The 18,394-nt window shown below is 38.1% G+C and overlaps 2 protein-coding genes across 5 annotated transcripts in view; one reads left to right on the top strand and one right to left on the bottom strand.

The window, feature by feature from the left end:
• The first annotated feature begins 448 nt into the window (after positions 1 to 448).
• LOC123875704 (guanine nucleotide exchange factor subunit Rich) overlaps positions 449 to 18,394 on the top strand; it is a 40,762-nt gene continuing 22,816 nt past the window's right edge. The window contains exons 1-14 of one of the 4 annotated variants that reach the window (XM_045921689.1): positions 449 to 729; positions 1,159 to 1,266; positions 2,207 to 2,356; positions 2,723 to 2,906; positions 3,953 to 4,086; positions 6,932 to 7,023; positions 7,566 to 7,682; positions 8,108 to 8,264; positions 8,360 to 8,473; positions 9,066 to 9,320; positions 9,867 to 10,035; positions 10,259 to 10,450; positions 11,084 to 11,235; positions 12,641 to 12,712. In XM_045921689.1, coding sequence (XP_045777645.1) covers positions 592 to 729; positions 1,159 to 1,266; positions 2,207 to 2,356; positions 2,723 to 2,906; positions 3,953 to 4,086; positions 6,932 to 7,023; positions 7,566 to 7,682; positions 8,108 to 8,264; positions 8,360 to 8,473; positions 9,066 to 9,320; positions 9,867 to 10,035; positions 10,259 to 10,450; positions 11,084 to 11,235; positions 12,641 to 12,712 — 2,034 coding nt within the window. In that variant the 5' untranslated portion in view covers positions 449 to 591. Of the gene's footprint in view, positions 730 to 1,158; positions 1,267 to 2,206; positions 2,357 to 2,722; positions 2,907 to 2,995; positions 3,080 to 3,550; positions 3,559 to 3,952; positions 4,087 to 5,188; positions 5,204 to 6,931; positions 7,024 to 7,565; positions 7,683 to 8,107; positions 8,265 to 8,359; positions 8,474 to 9,065; positions 9,321 to 9,866; positions 10,036 to 10,258; positions 10,451 to 11,083; positions 11,236 to 12,640; positions 12,713 to 18,394 lie in introns of those variants that run through there. The other 3 variants (XM_045921691.1, XM_045921692.1, XM_045921690.1) reach the window with 3 other exon arrangements.
• On the bottom strand, positions 13,569 to 16,248 carry LOC123875715 (cuticle protein 7-like). Its single transcript, XM_045921715.1, has 3 exons — positions 16,132 to 16,248; positions 15,000 to 15,074; positions 13,569 to 14,507 (listed from the first exon to the last, which is right to left on the bottom strand). Exons 1-3 carry the CDS (start codon positions 16,147 to 16,149, stop codon positions 14,013 to 14,015), a joined length of 588 nt encoding a protein of 195 aa, XP_045777671.1. The 5' UTR covers positions 16,150 to 16,248; the 3' UTR covers positions 13,569 to 14,012.

Here is an 18,394-nt window from a genome sequence, read left to right as displayed (position 1 = left end):
TCTGTGACGAGCCAGAAGACAGAAGACTTACTAGCTTAAACAGACATCTCTCATAAGTCATCACTCTAATTCATGGGTCAGCAATAATACTAGTAGGTATGGAGTGTGTATGGAGTGAGCATAATCTCTGGGAAAAAAGTTGAAAAAGTATCCAGAGTGCTTTATATACAGTAAATACCTAATAATTTAAAAACCCATAGCGTTAGCAGTGATTTGGTATGAGTATGAACTACCTATGAACACAGATATATTATACCTACAGATAAGCAAATTGTACACAGAATTAACAAGTTATACATAAAGAATCAGTTGTCTCTGAAATGTGCATGCCCATCACTACTGTCAAGTATAATTTGACATTGGCACATTTGACCACAGACCACGAATCCGGAGATTTGCATTTGACAATTGACATGTGATTGACATCTAACGTCATATGGGACGAGTGTTGACGAATTCACAAAACAGCCAATTTTTTGTAAATTCAATTTGTTATTACGATTGAAACGATATAATAATAAACTATGTCGTAGAATTTTAATAAAGTCTTGTTGTCGTGTTAAAATCAAATTACCAGATGCTTATTCGAAAATGTATTTCCCTATAGGATGGCCTAAAGTTTTACAAAACTTGGGTAATGATGCTCAGTTTAAGCAAATCGTATCAAATAGGGACAAAATCTTATTCGCCTCTCTTAGCGAAGATTGCTTTGTTGTCTGGTTTTGCAAGGTACGTCTCCTTAGACTTGATAAATTATTAATGTTTGTCTTACTAGTTTAGCAGTTTACTGTTGTGTAAACACAACCTCTGCGTCCTATTTCCTCATTGCTGAGGAGCATGACCCCTCTCTATTAATCACATGTGATAACAATGACTTGAGGGATTGTCATTGCAAAGAAAGCTTGGGCCAAAGAATTACTTTGATTACAAAAGGGGCAATGCTGCCATCATCTTACTACTATTCCTTCAGCTTAGTGCTTACTACTTGAAATCAATTTCATAATTATAATTTTAATGTAACCACTGCTGTTGCGCTTATTTATATTTTTATTTAAAGTAATTCTTTGTGCCCTTTGGCAAATTCTTCTATTCTTCTTTTTTTGTTGCTTCTCTTGGCCAAATTCTCCTGTCTGTCTAAAATAAATACATTATTTTCAGCCAAGTGTTCCAATAGTATATCACAAGAGGAGTGTAGAATCTCTGCAGAGGCTGGGTGTCAATATTGGCATAGAATGGAAGCCAGATTCATCAATGATATGCATTTCTGTAAGTTTCAAAATTACTTAATTGATTTACACTTGAAAGTAATCAAATTGACATGCATTCTAAGTGTATGACATGTTTAATACTGCATTGAATTAATATTACATGATTAATTTGATGATTTTGATTGGTCAATATTTCAACTTGACAATCCAAACTCTAACGACTTGGAGTGAATTCGTTATCTACAATATAATATGTTGTTAAACCACAAAATAATTCTAAAATCTTTAGGAATAAAGACTTTTGTCAGTTTTTGTGTAGGAAAACTGCCAACCCATGAAAGTGTTTTTGGTGATTGAAAATCAGCTGTAATAACTGAAGGTAGTAATAAAAAAAAGCAATAGTAAAATGTAAGTTAATTTGATAGCGTGCAAGTGTATATTAATTATATCGAAATGTTATTAAACCCTGTTTCAATAAATAATTTTGTTCAGATTGAAAGATTTGTAGGATTTATAGGTACTTTTTCACTAATATTATAAGTATGTCTATTGTCTGTAACTTTTATGTTTTCATATTAAAACTATGCAATTATTAATTAGAAATTTTTGCTAGAGCAACTTTATTTTTTAAAGTTTTTTCATATCATTCTCCATCCAACCTAATAGCAATATCAAATTCAAGTATTAAAATACCCTATATTATATTGATAAATTATTCTCTCAATTATGGTTTCCACCCGGTATATTTATTTTATTTATTTATTGTATTTACAATATTCTACAACTATTTACATTGTATTCTTAGCGCCCTGAAGTCTTGGCGACTTGTCTGGGCGCTGCACATTCCTCTAAAAATTAACTGTATGATATACGGGTGAGACTACTCAGTACACTCAATACAATATTATGTCGGTATAAGATAATATATTATGCAAGGTAGGTATATACTTACACATAGCTCAATAACATAACACATGCAATCCAATTTTTCATTTCAGACATCAGAAGGTCATTTAATCTTGTACAATGTGGAAGCGCAGAGTGATCAAACTGCGTATCAGCAATGTGACCCACCCATGGCTAGTCTCAGAAGGGATTCAGCGGAACTCTTTGTTAAAGAAGTCATACCTTCACTTAAAATCACTCTGGTAAGGATTTTGCAACTTTGCTTCCATGGTAATTTCAAAAAAATCTGGCTTTTTGCCTTGTCTACATTAAAAAGGTAATCTCTGCAAAATTTGATAGATTTGGTAGATTTCTAGGTCCAGAGAGTTGGGTTTATGCGTTTACAAGTCACTCAGTGAATGAGGAGTTACTTTTTACTATACATATTTAAAACTTCATTTAAGAAATAATTATTTTATTCATACAAAGTCAATCAAGATTTGAGCTTAAGTGATCTCGAATCTTTATTGACTTTGTTTTCAAACTCTATATAATTTTAGTAACCATTTCATCAAATATTGCCCTCTTAATTTAACATGAAAATCAGCCAGTAATATTGCAATTTTCAGTTCAAAGAAATATTAGTATGGGATGGGCAGATAACTCGTATGTGCTGTATATCGGGCACAGAGATACTAGTGTGTACGACGCGCGCTCACCTGCTGCGCTACCGATGGGACGGCTCGCAAAACCGGGACTACTGCCTCGACCTAGGCCGCATACCATTCTCCATCAACCAGCAAGTTTCCAAAGGTAACCTAATACTACAATGCTGAAGCCCTGGTACAAAGATACTAGTTTCTACATCTGTTCTGCTACTTGATGTTCACATCCATTGTGCTACCGCTGGGTCGACACGCAGAACCGCGACTACTGCCTCGACCTAGGCCGCATACCATTCTCCATCAACCAGCAAGTTTCCAAAGGTAACCTAATCTGACTACTTTACCACTGCTGAATCCCTGGTACAGAGATACTACTTTCTACATCTGCTGTGCTACTGCTGGGATGACATGCAGAGCTGTGACATGCATTGCCTTGATTTAGGCTGTATATCATTCTCCATCAACCAGCAGGTTTCTAAAGGTAAATCTGATGTGACTGCTCTGCTGCTATTCTTTGTTCCTAGTACATAGATACTAGTATCCATGCCTGCTGCGCTACCAAGGGGAAGGCACGCGAAACCGCGACTACTGCCTCGACCTAGGCCGCATACCATTCTCCATCAACCAGCAGGTTTCTAAAGGTAAATCTGATGTGACTCTTCTGCTGCTATTCTTTGTCCCTAGTACAGAGATACTAGTGTCCATACCTGCTGCGCTTCCGATGGGATGGCAAGCAAAACCACGACTACTGCCCCAATCTAGGCACATACCATTCGCCATCAACCAGCAATTTTCCAAAGGTAACCTAATCAAACAGTTGAATCGACGCGACTGTCTACTGACGATTCTTGCAATATTTTACTGTAACATGTGGAGCTGTGGCATTTAGCAATGTTGAACTATGTTGCTTTAATGGCGCAGATAACTCACAAAACATCGTCTTTTATCTCTAGTGGAAATTAAGCATGACATTATCTTTAAAAAAGTCGGTTTACTGACGATAGTTGAACGTGACAACAAAGGCCGATTGTGCTTCTTTGTCGCTCGTTCCGCGCTCTCGCTTGCACTTAAAGCCTTACATGGAACGCCTCAGAGCGAGGTAACGCCGCATGAGTCATGTTTTTTTGTGCGTGCAGCCGGCTCTATCGAATTATAAGACGTTGTCACGTCAAAAACTATCTAATTCGTTTCCAGCGGAGCCGATATTGGAGGACAATACTCATGTGAATGATATCGAATATTCTCCACTAGTTTGTGGATTTGGCATTACGCTAAACGATGGAAGGGCAGCCTACCTCACCGCACCCAACCTCAAGTTCGACCCTAATGTAAGTTTTGTCTTTCTCAACATCATAATCCATTTAATAAAAATATTTTGAACTAGAGGATGCCCGCGACTTCGTCCGCGTGGATTTAGATTTTGATATATCCCGTGGGAACTGTTTGATTTTCCGGGACAAAAAGTTGCCTATTTCAATTACAGGGACACAAGCTACTTCGGTACCAAATTTCGTACAAATCGGTTAAGTGGATGGGTCTTAAGGAATCCCGCGGGAACTCTTTGATTTTCCGGGATAAAAAGAAGCCTATGTCCGTCCCCGGGATATAAGCTAACCCTGTACCAAATTTCGTCAGAATCGGTTACACTGTTGGGCCGTGAAAAGGTAGCAGACAGACAGACACACTTTCGCATTTATAATATTAGTATGGATGGATTTGAATTGCTGACCACGGGTTTTCTCTCAAAAATTGAACACTATAATTTACCATGCTGGCCAAGTGTGGATTGGCAGGCTTCACATTCACATACCTTTTCTAACACTATGCATAATTCTCAGGCATGCAGGTTTCCTCACGATGTCGATGTTCTCCTTCACCGTTAAAACAAATAATAATTTAAAATTTAAATAATTAAAACGACTTTACTCCGAAAAGATACCGAGATAAGGTACCAAACTCCATACCCATCGAATAAAAAGCCGATATTACCACTATGCTATTATTGGTACAGTACACTATGAAGCCTTATACTATTTATACATGACTAGCGGCCCGCCCCGGCTTGGCGCGGGAAGCTTATTACAATTTTCATAGGGATCTCTAATTTTTTTTGAAAATAAAATATAGCCTATGCTACTCAGGAATAACGTAGATTTCTACTGGTGAATTTTCAAAATGGGTTCAGCAGTGTGAGAGATAACCCCATACAAACAAACTTACAAATTGTACCTCTTTATAATATTAATATAGAAATACCTACATAACATAGATACTTTAGCCGATATTTTGTTTAATCTGCTTTTATCTGAAGTTATATAATAATCTAATCTATTATTAAGTAATTTGTAATGTTTGTATATCCATGTATGTCATGCCCTTATCTACGAGTATTCCTGAACTAAATAAAACTTTACATCCCAGATAAGTTTAGCGACGGATTTAAGGGTAAGATACATTAACATAAGTGACAGTTTGTGTAACAGCTACGACTTTTCGTAAGCTATAATGTAGGTAATGTTTTCGATTTTTAACCCCCGACCCAAAAAGAGGGGTATTATAAGTTTGACGTATGTATCTGTGTATCTGTCTTTGGCATCGTAGCTCCTAAACGAATGGACCGATTTTAATTTAGTTTTTTTTTGTTTGAAAGGTGGCTTGATCTAGAGTGTTCTTAGCTATAATAATCGAAGAAAATCGGTTTAGCTGTTTGAAAGTTATCAGCTCTTTTCTAGTTTTCTTATAGAGGTTTTTGTGTCGGGGGTTTTTTAAATTTTAAGTTATGGCCTATAGAGGTTTTCTTTAAACTGGCACCACGTACCAAATCTAAGTCAGCCTTCACACTAACCTAATGTCAGCAGCTTTTTTATTTCCGACTAATATGGACTGTAGTCTGAAATTAAAATTTATTTATTTATTTATATTTATTTATACTGAAACTACGCAGGCATGTGTTTGTGACGCGTAGAAGCGTAGATAATAATCGGGAGTCAGTACGTATACCGTATACCGTAAGCGTGTTGTCAGTTTATTGTGAATAGTTACATCTTTATGGTAAAGCAGAAAACTGCCTAACGCTAGCTCACAGTCGGCGGCTAATACAATCCATAATAATATTATAAATGCGAAAGTGTGTCTGTCTGTCTGTCTGCTACCTTTTCACGGCCCAACAGTTTAACCGATTTTGACGAAATTTGGTACAGGGTTAGCTTATACCCCGGGGGCGAACACAGGCTACTTTTTATCTGGCAAAATCAAAGAGTTCCCACGGGATTCCTAAAAACCCATCCGCTTAGCCAATTTGTTTGAAATTTGGTACCGAGGTAGCTTGCGTCCCTGTAATTGATATAGGCATTTTATCCCGGAAAATCAAACAGTTCCCAAGGGATCTTCAAAAACCTAAATCCACGCGGACGAAGTCGCGGGCATCCTCTAGTAGTGTTATATATGCGAAAGTGTGTATGTCTGTCTGCTTTGTTTTCGCGGCCCATCCTTTTAACAGAATTTAACGAAATGGTACAGAGATAGCTTGCATTTCAGGGATGGATATAGGTTACTTTTAGTCCCGGAAAACGAAAGAGTTGCCTTGGGATTTCCAAAACGTGATTCCACGCGGACGAAGTCGCGGTTATCATCTGACAAATAAGTTAGAAATTAGGTGTGAACGCGCGCTAAAAGTCGTTATTTGAATGTAATTTAGACTGCTCTAATTTTACAAAAAAGCTATAGCAATTATACTTCTAGATACATAAGACTTATATAAGATTGTAAATAGATTCAAGCTACGATTCCCATAATCACTTTCCATTGTCCCATTGTGATTTCATTTGTCAGAATTTTTCTTTCCCACTATAAAAGACCCTATGTGCTAGCGGTAACGTCTTCATGTAATAAGTAATTCATATTTTGTAAGCATTGTAATGGCTATGTTAAGTCTGGTTGCAAGTTAGGCGGTTAGAGATAGGTTAAACTTACTTTGATTGTCAATAAAAAGCAAAGTGGTTTGCACAAGTCGGAATTCATAACCCCTGCGTTTCCTTTGACGGAGAGGCATGTGTTAGGTATATCTTCTTGTGTATAAAAAAGGGTTAGGTTCTTCTCTTAACCGTCTGTCATGTAGCTGACCCTAAATCTTCTATCGGTAGATAATTATGAGAAAGTGTATATTCTTTACAGGCAGTTCAAGGCATTTGGGCGCAGGGCATCGACGATGCGACTTGCGTTCGTGTCAACCATAAATTCCGGCTTATCGCCATCGGTAGGAAAAAGTAAGCATAATTAGCTATGATTATAAAGTAAGCTATGATCTAACAATGAACGGGTTTGGTTGATCTTTAAAGAAGCTTGAAAAAGCGTGGTGGTAATGATTTTGTAACCTAAATTAGCTGAAGTGGCAGTACGTAAGGCACATAGTTCGAAAATCCGTAATTTAGAAACGCTATAAAAATAGTGGTTATTCGGTCCCTGTGTGCAACACGTTTTTACTGTCATGCAAAGTTTAATGCTAAATGTAACGTAACTTTAACAGCCCTATAAGCAATGAGTCCTCAATAAGCCTGCTTGCGTTCACTGCTGGGCATAGGCCTTCCCGCTACCTTCTTAAGTTTGTCAGTCCAGCGGGTTGAGAGTTGGAGGTCGTCCCACACTGCGCTTGCTGGTACGCGATCTCCACTCCAGAACACGTCTACTCCAGTAGCCATCGGTTCTGCGACAGACTGCCCACTGCCACTTCAGCTTGCTAATTTGTTAATCTACGAGTCTCCTACGGAACTGGCCCTAACAATGGTTAATTGTTAAAGTTGTTTGACAGTTCTCAAGTGGACGTGTTCACGATAGACGAAGTGACGGGCGGTTTGGAGCTGTCACACACCATGGCGCTTAGTTCTAAGGATTTTCCTGGCGATCCCGGTCCAGTTAAGTGTTTGAGGTATGAAATATTATTTTTATATTAGTCGTAAAAATACGATTCATTAACTTATTACGAAATCTCAGGAACTATAAAGCCTACAAGCTTGAAACTTGGAAGGTAACTTAGGTAACTAGGGTTACATCTACTAGCAAGGATTGAAAAAATCCACCCCTAATAGGGTATAAAGGGGGGTTGGAAGTTTTTATGAAAGTTGTATGAAAGCTGTGTGAATTTCGGCCTTTTCCAGCGAGAAAATTTCTTAATCTCATGAAAAATTAAATATTGTACACTGACGAAGTTACGGCTAACCCTAGTTATTTAAGTTTAAGGAAAAAGGAATTAAATAGACTAATACTGGATGCTAAAAGAGTTCCCACTAGATTTTAAAACCCTACATCCATGCAGTCGAAGTCGTGGGATCAGCTAGTCAATTATATCCTCAGGTGGACGGGCGACGGTCGAGCAGTAGCTGTTAGTTGGGAAGGAGGAGGTGTGTCAGTGTGGAGCACTTTTGGCGCCTTGCTAATGTGTTCACTCGCTTGGGACTACGGTCTCAGCCAGGATTTGGCGCGACACAATCCGCTTGTTGTCTGCAGTATGGTAAGTTTGTATTTCTAAGGTCATGCAGTAGCTGTTAGTTGGAATTTTCAAATCCTAATTGCTGTCAGTTAGTTAATTACTTAAACTGTTTGCAGGAATGGGCCACAGAAGGATACCAGTTGTGGATGGTCAAAATAGAAGAAGATTTAAAGTCAAATTTAATTCAAATGGACTTTGTCAAGAGTCCCCTCAGTGTCAACCCTGGAATGGTAAGTTTAAACCTCTCTAAATAGTGACCTTAATTTTTAACCAACTTTCCCTCCAACTAAGTGCAAACTTGTGCTAGGAATGGGTACGACATTGCTTTTCCGTTGTGAGCATTATGAAAAGGAAAATAATACATTAAGACTACTCAGTTACATTTACACCCGTATTCACATGAGGTCTTATAGTGCGCTCGAGCGCACAGTGCAGGTTCCACCAATTAGATTACTGTATCACGTCAATTTACAATGATCCAATCGGTGAAACCTACACTATGCGTTCAAGCGCACTGTGAGACCTCATAGTAATGATTGTGAATACGGCCGTAAGAGAGTGTGTACAAAAGTGTGAGAGTGTGTGTGTGTGTGTAAAAAAAAAAAAGAGAGTGTGTACATCAATCGATCAGAAAAAGCAGTGTTCAGAAAAGCCATTAATAGCGAAAATTCTAAAGTTTTTATTCAAAACGATTCACAGGACTATAGTTATGAAACTGAAACTCTTTTGGCAATAGATAAAGTTTCTATTCCTGTCAATTTATTTAAGTTACAGTTTCGTTTTCAAAGTTGTATTTTACAGTGAGTCACAACTTTGTTCTAGAGTAACCAAAGGCACTTATACCTTCAAGCGGACGACAAACTCTACGTAAACCTTGACGACAATCTCACTCGACGGACGAAGATGTCCATCATCGACTCTTCATCTGACACGTACCAAGAGAACGGCTCAGAGCAGCCGGTGGAGTACGACAGTAGCGCCAAGTATCAGGAGTTTGTGGACGACAACGAGTGCAGGAAGCAGTGGGTTGTGCTGCAGCTGCCTGCTACGTATATTGCCAGCAATTGGCCTTTACGAGTAAGTTGTTGCTTTTTTTACTCATGCTTTGTATGTTTAGTAAAAACTCTTCTAAGCAATAATAAGCTATTCTATTGAACCTAGATATATTTATGCTTAACTAGCCGATACCCGCGACTTCGCCCGCGTGGATTTAGGTTTTTCGAAATCCCATGGGAACTCTTTGATTTTCCGGGATAAAAGTAGTCTATGTGTTAATCCAGGATATTATCTATCTCCATTCCAGCCAAATCCGTCTAGTAGTTTTTGCGTGAAGGAGTAACAAACATACACACACACACGTACAAACTTTCGCCTTTATAATATTAGTGTGATTAGGTAATCGTCATCGTCGTTATCATAATATATCTCAAGGGATTGATCTCCACTGCTATATAGGTCTCTTGTAGGGATTTCCACATTCCATGATCTTCTGCCTTGACCTAGCTACAATGTTGATGAAAATTATTCGGTATGCAAGATTTGAAGTTTTTAGAGTTAGTCCGTTTCTTCATATAAAATGATGTAAACAAAATAATTTGGTTCTAATCTGTGGTGATTCGACAGTTCAGTGCGGTTGACCCGAGTGGGCAGCACGTTTGCGTGGCCGGCCGTGCGGGCCTCGCGCACTACAGCTGCGCCGCGCGGCGCTGGAAACTCTTCGGCAACGAGGCTCATGAGCGGGACTTTGTGGTGACGGCCGGCGCGCTGTGGTGGCGCGACTACATCGTTGTTGGTGCGTATAGACCATACTCTTCATAAAAAAGTATAATACTCTACAAACTCCAGATACACAAAGCTCAATATAATTGTATTTTAAAAAGTGAATACATATTCACTATGGATGAAAATCCATATATTTGGATATGTATTTACTATGGATGCAAATGACTTAACTTACATATTAGTTTAAATTTAGGATTTGTCTACAATTGTTCTAAGTCAAACTATCCTTATAGGTTGCTACAGTATCATCGAAGGTCATGATGAGATTCGCTTCTATCCGCGAGACGCGAAACTGGACAACCGTTTCGCGAAGATCGTTCGCGTGCAAGCACAGGTGTTTGTGTTGGACATATTGGACGATCAACTCGTGGTCTTCGGTGCTGACGCTCTCGTCACTATCTACGAGCTGAATAGGATTGATAATAGTGAGTATCCAACCCTGTATTTAGGCTTGACGCGAGTCAAAATAACCTGAACTCACTGAATTAAAAAAAACCGGCCAAGTGCGAGTCAGACTCGCGCACTGAGGGTTCGTACTCGGGTAATTTTTCGAACCGGAATATCCACTAAACCCCAGCGTTTAGTGGGTATTCCGATCGCCTCTCGGCCAGTGAGTCCCACATACCCTCCCCCAGCTGGCTGGCTGGCTCGTTGGTCTACGGTTGGCTGGCTGGCTTCCGGGGAGGGATGCGTAAATGCATTCCCCAGCGATAATAAAAAAAAAGCTAATGTTCTTTTGTGTTGGGCACCTGACACTTCATTTCTCGAAGTCCTGGTGTTCTTGATAACCCCATTGTCTGAATGTTTTCACTGGCTTACTTTTTTTTTTTAAATAGTGAACGAACGAGCAGGCGGGTCACCTGATGTCAAGTGATTACAGCCGCCTATGAACATTTGTAGCACCAGAGTGTTGTCAGCCTTTCAGCAATTTCTTAGAGACGGAATGTTGAATATTTTTAATGTGCTTATTTTTTGGAATGACTCGCGTATCATCATGATCAACCCATGGCTGGCTCACATAAAATATCATTGCCTTTAATGGTTTTCTTGTATTGTAGATGGCAACATCGAAGTACGCTGCGTGCAAGCGGTGGACATATCAGCGTTGTCGCACCCCGCGTGCGTGGTGTCGGCTTCACTATGTCGCCTGCAAGACCCCTCCCCGTCTCACCTCGCACGCACCGATCCCCCGCCCGCGCCGCACTCACTAGTAAGTAATATTTTTCATCATTTTACTACCTTCATAATCCTACTAATATTATAAACGCGAAAGTTTGTATGCATGGATGGATGTATGGATGTTTGTTACTCTTTCACGCAAAAACTACTGAACGGATCTGGCTGATATTTGGAATGGAGATAGATTATACCCTGGATATATACACATAAGCTACTTTTTATCCCGGAAAATCAATGAATTCCCACGGGATTTTTAAAAACCTTCGGGAACTAAGTCGCTGGCATCAGCTAGTTCATTATACATGCGGAAGTGTGTTTATTTGTCGTTTGTCCTTCAATCACGTCGCAATGGAGCAATAAATGAACGCGTTTTTTGCGTGGGTATAGTGAAGACCTGGAGAGTGACATAGGCTACTTTTTACCCTGGAAATCCAAGAGCTCCCATGGGATTTTGGAAACCTAAATCCACGTGGACGAAGTCGCTGGCATCAGCTAGCTTATCATAAACTTAGTAACGAAGTTTAAAGTCGCGTTCGTGCGTTCATTTGGTCGTGCAAACACGTACGGAAAGGCACAAACGATCTACGGCCTTTCAAGTATTATGTTTAAGTTATGCGTTATTACAATATTACAAGCATAGTAAAGTACTATAAATCCAATGTCCACTCATGTAACAAAATATAATTGCCAATGAGCGATTAAAAAATTAGGTTCATTAATAAATTAGATTAGCCTTATTTATTACTCATCACACCATTAATAATTATATTCAGTCAATCAAAGCAAGTCAATTAGCTTTGACATGATTGACGAGAAATTAAACATGTGACGCTTCATGATTACGATGTAATTATAATTATGAGGCGTTAAGTGAAAAAAAAAACAATTATTTTTTAATTATTATACAAGGTAGATTGATGTGGAAAGTAGATTTTTATTATTTTTATACTTTATCTTGACTACAAAGGTTATGAGTTTAGCAGTGCGTGTGTGTATTTGTACGTGCGTGCGTATTTGTGTGTGCGTGCGCTATAGCGTGTGCGTGCAGTGTGGGGTTTTTCGCTAGATATGCTTGTCATTCATGGGTAATATTTCAATTTTCAGTACATATTACTTTACAGCACAGAAAAAACATACGCGTTTTGACCATGGACTTATATATTACTATGGGTTTGACCGTATAGATATAGCGCATTCAAACATTTTAGTAACATGTTGAATCCGATGCGCTGATTTCAGGGCGCGGAGTTCTGCTATTTCCCAAACCGTAGCTTTCTGGTGCGTTTTCACTGAAGCATAGCGGAGCGGGGATGTGTGTTTTCGACCAATCAGATTATTAAGAGATTATCACGTCATCTAACTATAACATAATTGATCGAAAACACAAGTCTCCGCTTCAGTGGAATCTCGCCCTTATTCTGTCTTGTTGTTCATAGGTAATTAATGCAAGCGGCAAACTAATGATGGTGCAAAGGGAAGAATATGACGTCGATGAAGACAATAATCCGGTAAGTCTAAATTACTCGTATATACGTACCTGATGATTATAATTTTTGTCTGTACGTAGTAGGTTTTCGTTTCACCACGGTTTTTAGATTACAACTAAAACTCAGCTTTATTTACTTTTACATACAGTTGAAATTGATTTGAATGAAAACAAAATATGGAAGCTAGTCCTGATCTTGAAGCTGACATCGATATAAAACTTCCTTGATTATTAAACATGACGGCCAAGTTCCCTGCAAAAATGGAATATAGAAATCGCAGAAAAGAACTGGTTTTCTGGTTTCCAAGTCAACATAATTCGTGATATACCCCTGACATTAAGTGTATTCTCGTAGTGGTATCAGATAAAAACGTGCTAGCCAAGAAAGAATTTAGAAGTTTTTACAGACCCCTGGTTGTACCCCTCCATACCATAGTTTCCATAGTTTTTGTTTCCCGACTTATTACTCGGGGAAACTTACAAAAACTATGTCTAATAATATTATATGCACATTTTCAAGCTAATTTTCATGTAATTAAAACTACATTACACAACCTTTTAACACATACTTAGATTGCTTCATAGGTACTATTAAAATGTATCTAATTGAACTTCTTTTCACGTATCACTTCCTCTATAGATTGTTTCGAATTAACCCAAAGTTTAATTGGCCTTTAATAATTAGGTATTATTACCTAATAACACATAATCGGGCATGTTACGCACGCAAACTAATATTATTTATCGATATATGAACCTGAATTAATAAATTTATATTATTATGTAATTATTACTAAAGTAGGTAATTCTTTTTGACTAGCCTAGATAATGTACTTCTAGAAAAATTTGGTGGGTAGTATAAAATAAAAATAAAAAAGTTCTTTATAATAATTTATTTACAGTCACTATGAACGTCAGGTACACTTCATTGCTATGGAGACATTCAATCAGCTTAACTTCTAATGACCTATGTGTATTTTTGCATTTTATTCTAATGCAAGAACACACTAGAGCCGTGAGTAACTAAACAGGTTACCTATACACATAGAAGTTGGTAAAGCATAAAGCTTATATTTACTGTCCTTTTCTTCATATAGCCAAATCCCATTTCGCCATACATGAAAGTTACGTATCAAAACATTAATTGGCAAAACTATCGAAAAGTAAATCATATACGTAAATAGAGGAATCGATTTTAAAATGCGAAATTTAAATAATTCGGAAAAAAGTTTACCAATAACTTTTTGGTACACATCTATATTCAACAAGGCAAAGGGGACTTCCTATTTGAAAAAAAATATAATATTACCTTACAGACTACATCAATGTTTGGTTTTTACGGTCACCGACTGCCCGTCTAAAGATATGGGACCGGCTGTCCATCTGCGGACGATATTTCCTTTCTTATAAGTTGTGCCAGTTACAGATACCCAGGGTGCATCATTTCCGATGGGTAAATAGCTCCAAGGGTTTATCGGTTCGAGCAGCGGTGCCGGCTCTATTGGTACGATTGGTACAATCGGTTCTATTGGCTCGTAGATTTGTTTTGCTATTGGTGCAACTTGAATTGGGGCAGCGATGATTGGCGCAGCGACTGGCAAAGATATTGGGTGTATGTTTGGCCTTGCTCGTTTGACAACAGCGTTGAAACCGTGGATGGCGTCGGCGACGTACTCGACGATGCGAATGTTGCCATCTGGCTCGACCAATGAGTAAGCGCCTCTGACCACGTCGCCGTCTCTGGTCTCCCATTGAGCCTTGTTGTCGCCGGTTTGAGGATCGTTTACGGCATAGTTGAATGAGTAGTTTGGATTTGGCTGTAATAAGAAAGTCACATAAGTTCCCATATTGATAGAACAGAAAATACATTTTGAAAATTTTCATAATGACTTGTTTTGTAATAAGAATTACTTGTAGGCTAGAACAAATTGAAATGATTGTATTGTATCCTTACAATTAAATGCGTAAGTATAGTGCAATATTTATAAGTAAATCCATATTTATTTTAAACAAATTGCAATTAATTTTCGACCCATGTGCATAGGAAGTTATAGGAACAGGTAGAGATACCTCGTTTTAGGTAACCAAATAGCCACTAAAAAATTTACGCAAACCATAAAACATGAAAATTAATTATTGTTAAGCTTAGTTTTTACGCAATTTAATACGTTCAAATTAGAAAAATTAAATAATTTTCTAACTGACTGGTTAGCTAATTAACTTATTAAGTTAGTTATAACACTAATATTAATTAAATCATAGAATTCTTTAATAATAATTAAACATGAAATAGAGAACATAATACTCACAATGCTCCCAACTGTGGCGTATGTTTGTAAAAGATCAGGCGGGTTAGCTACCGCTACTGCGATGAAACAGAATACCTGAAAAGTAAGATAGTAATAGTTAGAATAGGTCTATGGGTAAGAACTAATTACTTGGGTTTTTACTGAATTAGTTTAATAACATTAAGTAAAACTTCCTAAGATACTAGATAGTTTGGTCTTGAATCGTTCAAGATACCAAACATTTACGAATTTTCTAAATCAAGTGAACAAACATCAGCCAGCAGGAGAAGTGGCTCGTGAGGTGCATAACATCTGTCACCAAAAACGTCGCTTCGTGATGACCATGACCACTCTGCCAAGAGAGTTACGACGAAGTAAAAAAAAATCAAGACTACTTTCATTAGACCTTACTACTAACGCTTAACTAAGGTCTAAGAGAAGCTACTTTTCATTAGACCTTAGTTAAGCGCGAAAAAGTCATTTCCCAAAATTGACTGCTTGCCTGCTACATTAAGAAGACTATAGAATATCCAGCAATAAATATAACACATCATGCAAGAGAAAGAGATATCGGCAGCCTCGCCTTCGTAGAGCCTCGTCTCTGTCGTTCAAAACGTCATATAGCTATGAATAATAGATAATCGTAATCTGTAGAGCAACGGAGGTTGACGGTTTTTAAAGCTTGATGTGTAAAATGCGTCTTGAGGTCTCACTCGCCATTCTTGCTCTATGTGTCAAAAGTACGGTTCACTCTTAATCATCACACACACACACACACAAACACACACACACGCACACACACACACACACACACACACACACACACACACACACACACACACACACACACACACACACACACACTTAAAATCGTACTTTTGACAGTTGACACAGAGCAAAAATGGCGAGTGAGTTCTCAAAATGTACGGACGAAATGTTTATTGCTGGGTACATATTGTGTGTATTGGGTGAGATGGCAACCGGAGTGGAGAAGCACCGCACATCCGCACAGTCCCCGCGCTAACCCGCCTCATACCCTGATTGGCATCTCAACCTGTCGCGAAAAATTAAGATTGCACGCTTGGTGTTTACTCCATTTTACGAATAGGGTCACAGGGTCATGACTCGTGATATTTGATAATTTGATATTTACCACCAAAAGTGAGTTCATTTTACCGACGATGTACTCCACTAAGCAAACGAAGTGCACTGTGCTATTGTCATCGCGCACTAGTTCATTTATACCACATTAATTATTCGACCTGGTCGCGCTCCGTTTTTTGTCAGGCTCCCATTTTCAACGGATGGATTGCCTTCACTTTAGTTTTTGTATTGGCTATATATTGTGATCAATAAATTTATACTAATTAGGTGCATAAAATCCGCGATAGCGTAGTAGTTAAAACGTCCGCCTCCTATACAAAAGGTCGGCGGTTCGATCCCGGGCACGTACCTCTGACTTTTCAAATTATGTGCGTTTTTTAATAAATTAAATATCACTTTCTGTATCGATGAAGGAAAACATCGTGGGAAAACCTGCATACCTGAGAGTTCTCCATAATGTTCTCAAAGGTGTATGAAGTCTGCCAAGTGTGTGACAATGGCCAAACCCTTCTGAGAGGAGAACCGTGCTCAGTACTGAGCCGGCAACAGGTTGATCATGATGAATTAGGTGCATCATGTGTATAAGACTTTTAATTTGGCCAATACCAACAAGAAACGTCCGACCAAACAGCAAGTTGTCCATTATGTTTTTGTGCTGGTAAAAACCTAAAACAATTAGTAGTTTTATTTATCAATTAGGTGCTGTTAATTTTAACAAATTAATTATTTTACACTTCAAATATAATATATAATTATAGTTACTTGTATTAACGTTATAAATAAAACTATGTTTTTGAACAATAAAGAGTTTATTTATTTAAATCAACATAATCAATCAATCGGCAATAAATTTCATGGAACGTCGCAGATTTCTCGTATCGTTATAGGCCTTCTGCTAATTACAGAGATTCAATCCAAACGTCCTAAGACAAGAGATATTTAAAATAAATGTTACAAAAACTGGTCAAGTGCGAGTCGGCCTCGTACTCGAAGGGTTCCGTACCATTCGTACAAGATGTTTAACCATTTTTTGTTGCAAGTTAATGACAATAGCGCCATCTATATGTTATTTAGTGATTTAGTAAATTAATTTTTTCGTGAACACATTTAATTTTTTTTTTGTGATGTAAAATTCACGATTTTTGGACTTTTAGGGTTCCATACCTCAAAAGGAAAAACGGAACCCTTATAGGATCACTTTGTTGTCTCTCTGTCTGTCTGTCTGTCCGTCCGTCCGTCGTGTCTGTCAAGAAAACCTATACTTCCCGCTGACCTAGAAACATGAAATTTGGTAGGTAGGTAGGTCTTAAAGCACAAGTAAAGGAATAAATCTGAGAACCGTGAATTTGTGGTTACATCACAGAAAAAAAATTAAGGTGTTTTAATTTGCAAAGTAGGAGTAACTATACCAAGTGGGGTATCATATGAAAGGGCTTTACTTGTACATTCTAAAACAGAATTTTTTTTCTATTTTTAAGTATAATAGTTTTTGATCTATCTAGTGCGCGAGTCTGCCTCGCACTTGGCCGGGTTTTTTTCCTTTATGTAAGAGCTAACTACCTGCCAAATTTCATGATCCTAGGTCAAGGGGAAGTACCCTATAAGTTTCCCCCCTTCCGTAATAATTCATTAAATTCCTTTGAAAATAATTGCTATACCATGTTATGTTGAAAAATACATACATATTCCGGTTTGCAGATGCTCAGCACCAGCCCCTGGAAGTTGTGAGTAGCGATGATGACTACTAGTCAATTCAGCGACTTTTTATCAAACATCAAAACGCTTGCTTAGTAAGGGAGCTTATATGAAATACATAGATAGTCATGTTTGACGTAATTTGACGTACTTTTTTTAGTTAAATCGATAATTTGAAATAGATAGCAAACTAACATACTAGCAAACTAACGGAGTAACAACAGACGCGGATTTTACTTTTGGAAGACCAACCTTTCATTTTAGCTAATAGTGAGAGAGTGACAGCTCAGCGGATCAGGCTGATCACGGATGATCACGGCTGCTTATGCCATCCGTGACCTATTGACCTATTTGTGCGATTGTCAAACTGAAGCTGTGAAACTGCTGACATAAGACGGAAGGTCAAGAAATCACTAGATTCCGTGTGAATGTCTGAGAGTTCTCCATAATGTATTCAAAAGTGTGTGCATTCTACTAATCCGCACTCGGCCAGCGTGATGGACTACGGCTTAAACCCTTGTCATTGTGAAAGGAGGCCCGTTCTTAGTAGTGGGCCAATGATAGGCTTAAAATGATGATGATGGTTGATTTTGTATAGATTCTGTGTTATAAAGAAC

Source organism: Maniola jurtina, chromosome 20 (assembly GCF_905333055.1).
Source record: "Maniola jurtina chromosome 20, ilManJurt1.1, whole genome shotgun sequence".
NCBI lineage: Eukaryota > Metazoa > Arthropoda > Insecta > Lepidoptera > Nymphalidae > Maniola > Maniola jurtina.
Note: the sequence above shows the minus strand (reverse complement) of the source record. Positions and strands in the feature narration are given on the sequence as shown.

Excerpts from the sequence above, each read along its gene's own strand:
- LOC123875715 (XM_045921715.1), bottom strand. Across the intron at positions 14,508-14,999 it reads ACGCCACAGTTGGGAGCATT|CCAAATCCAAACTACTCATT; the intron begins GTGAGTATTATG and ends TTCTTATTACAG.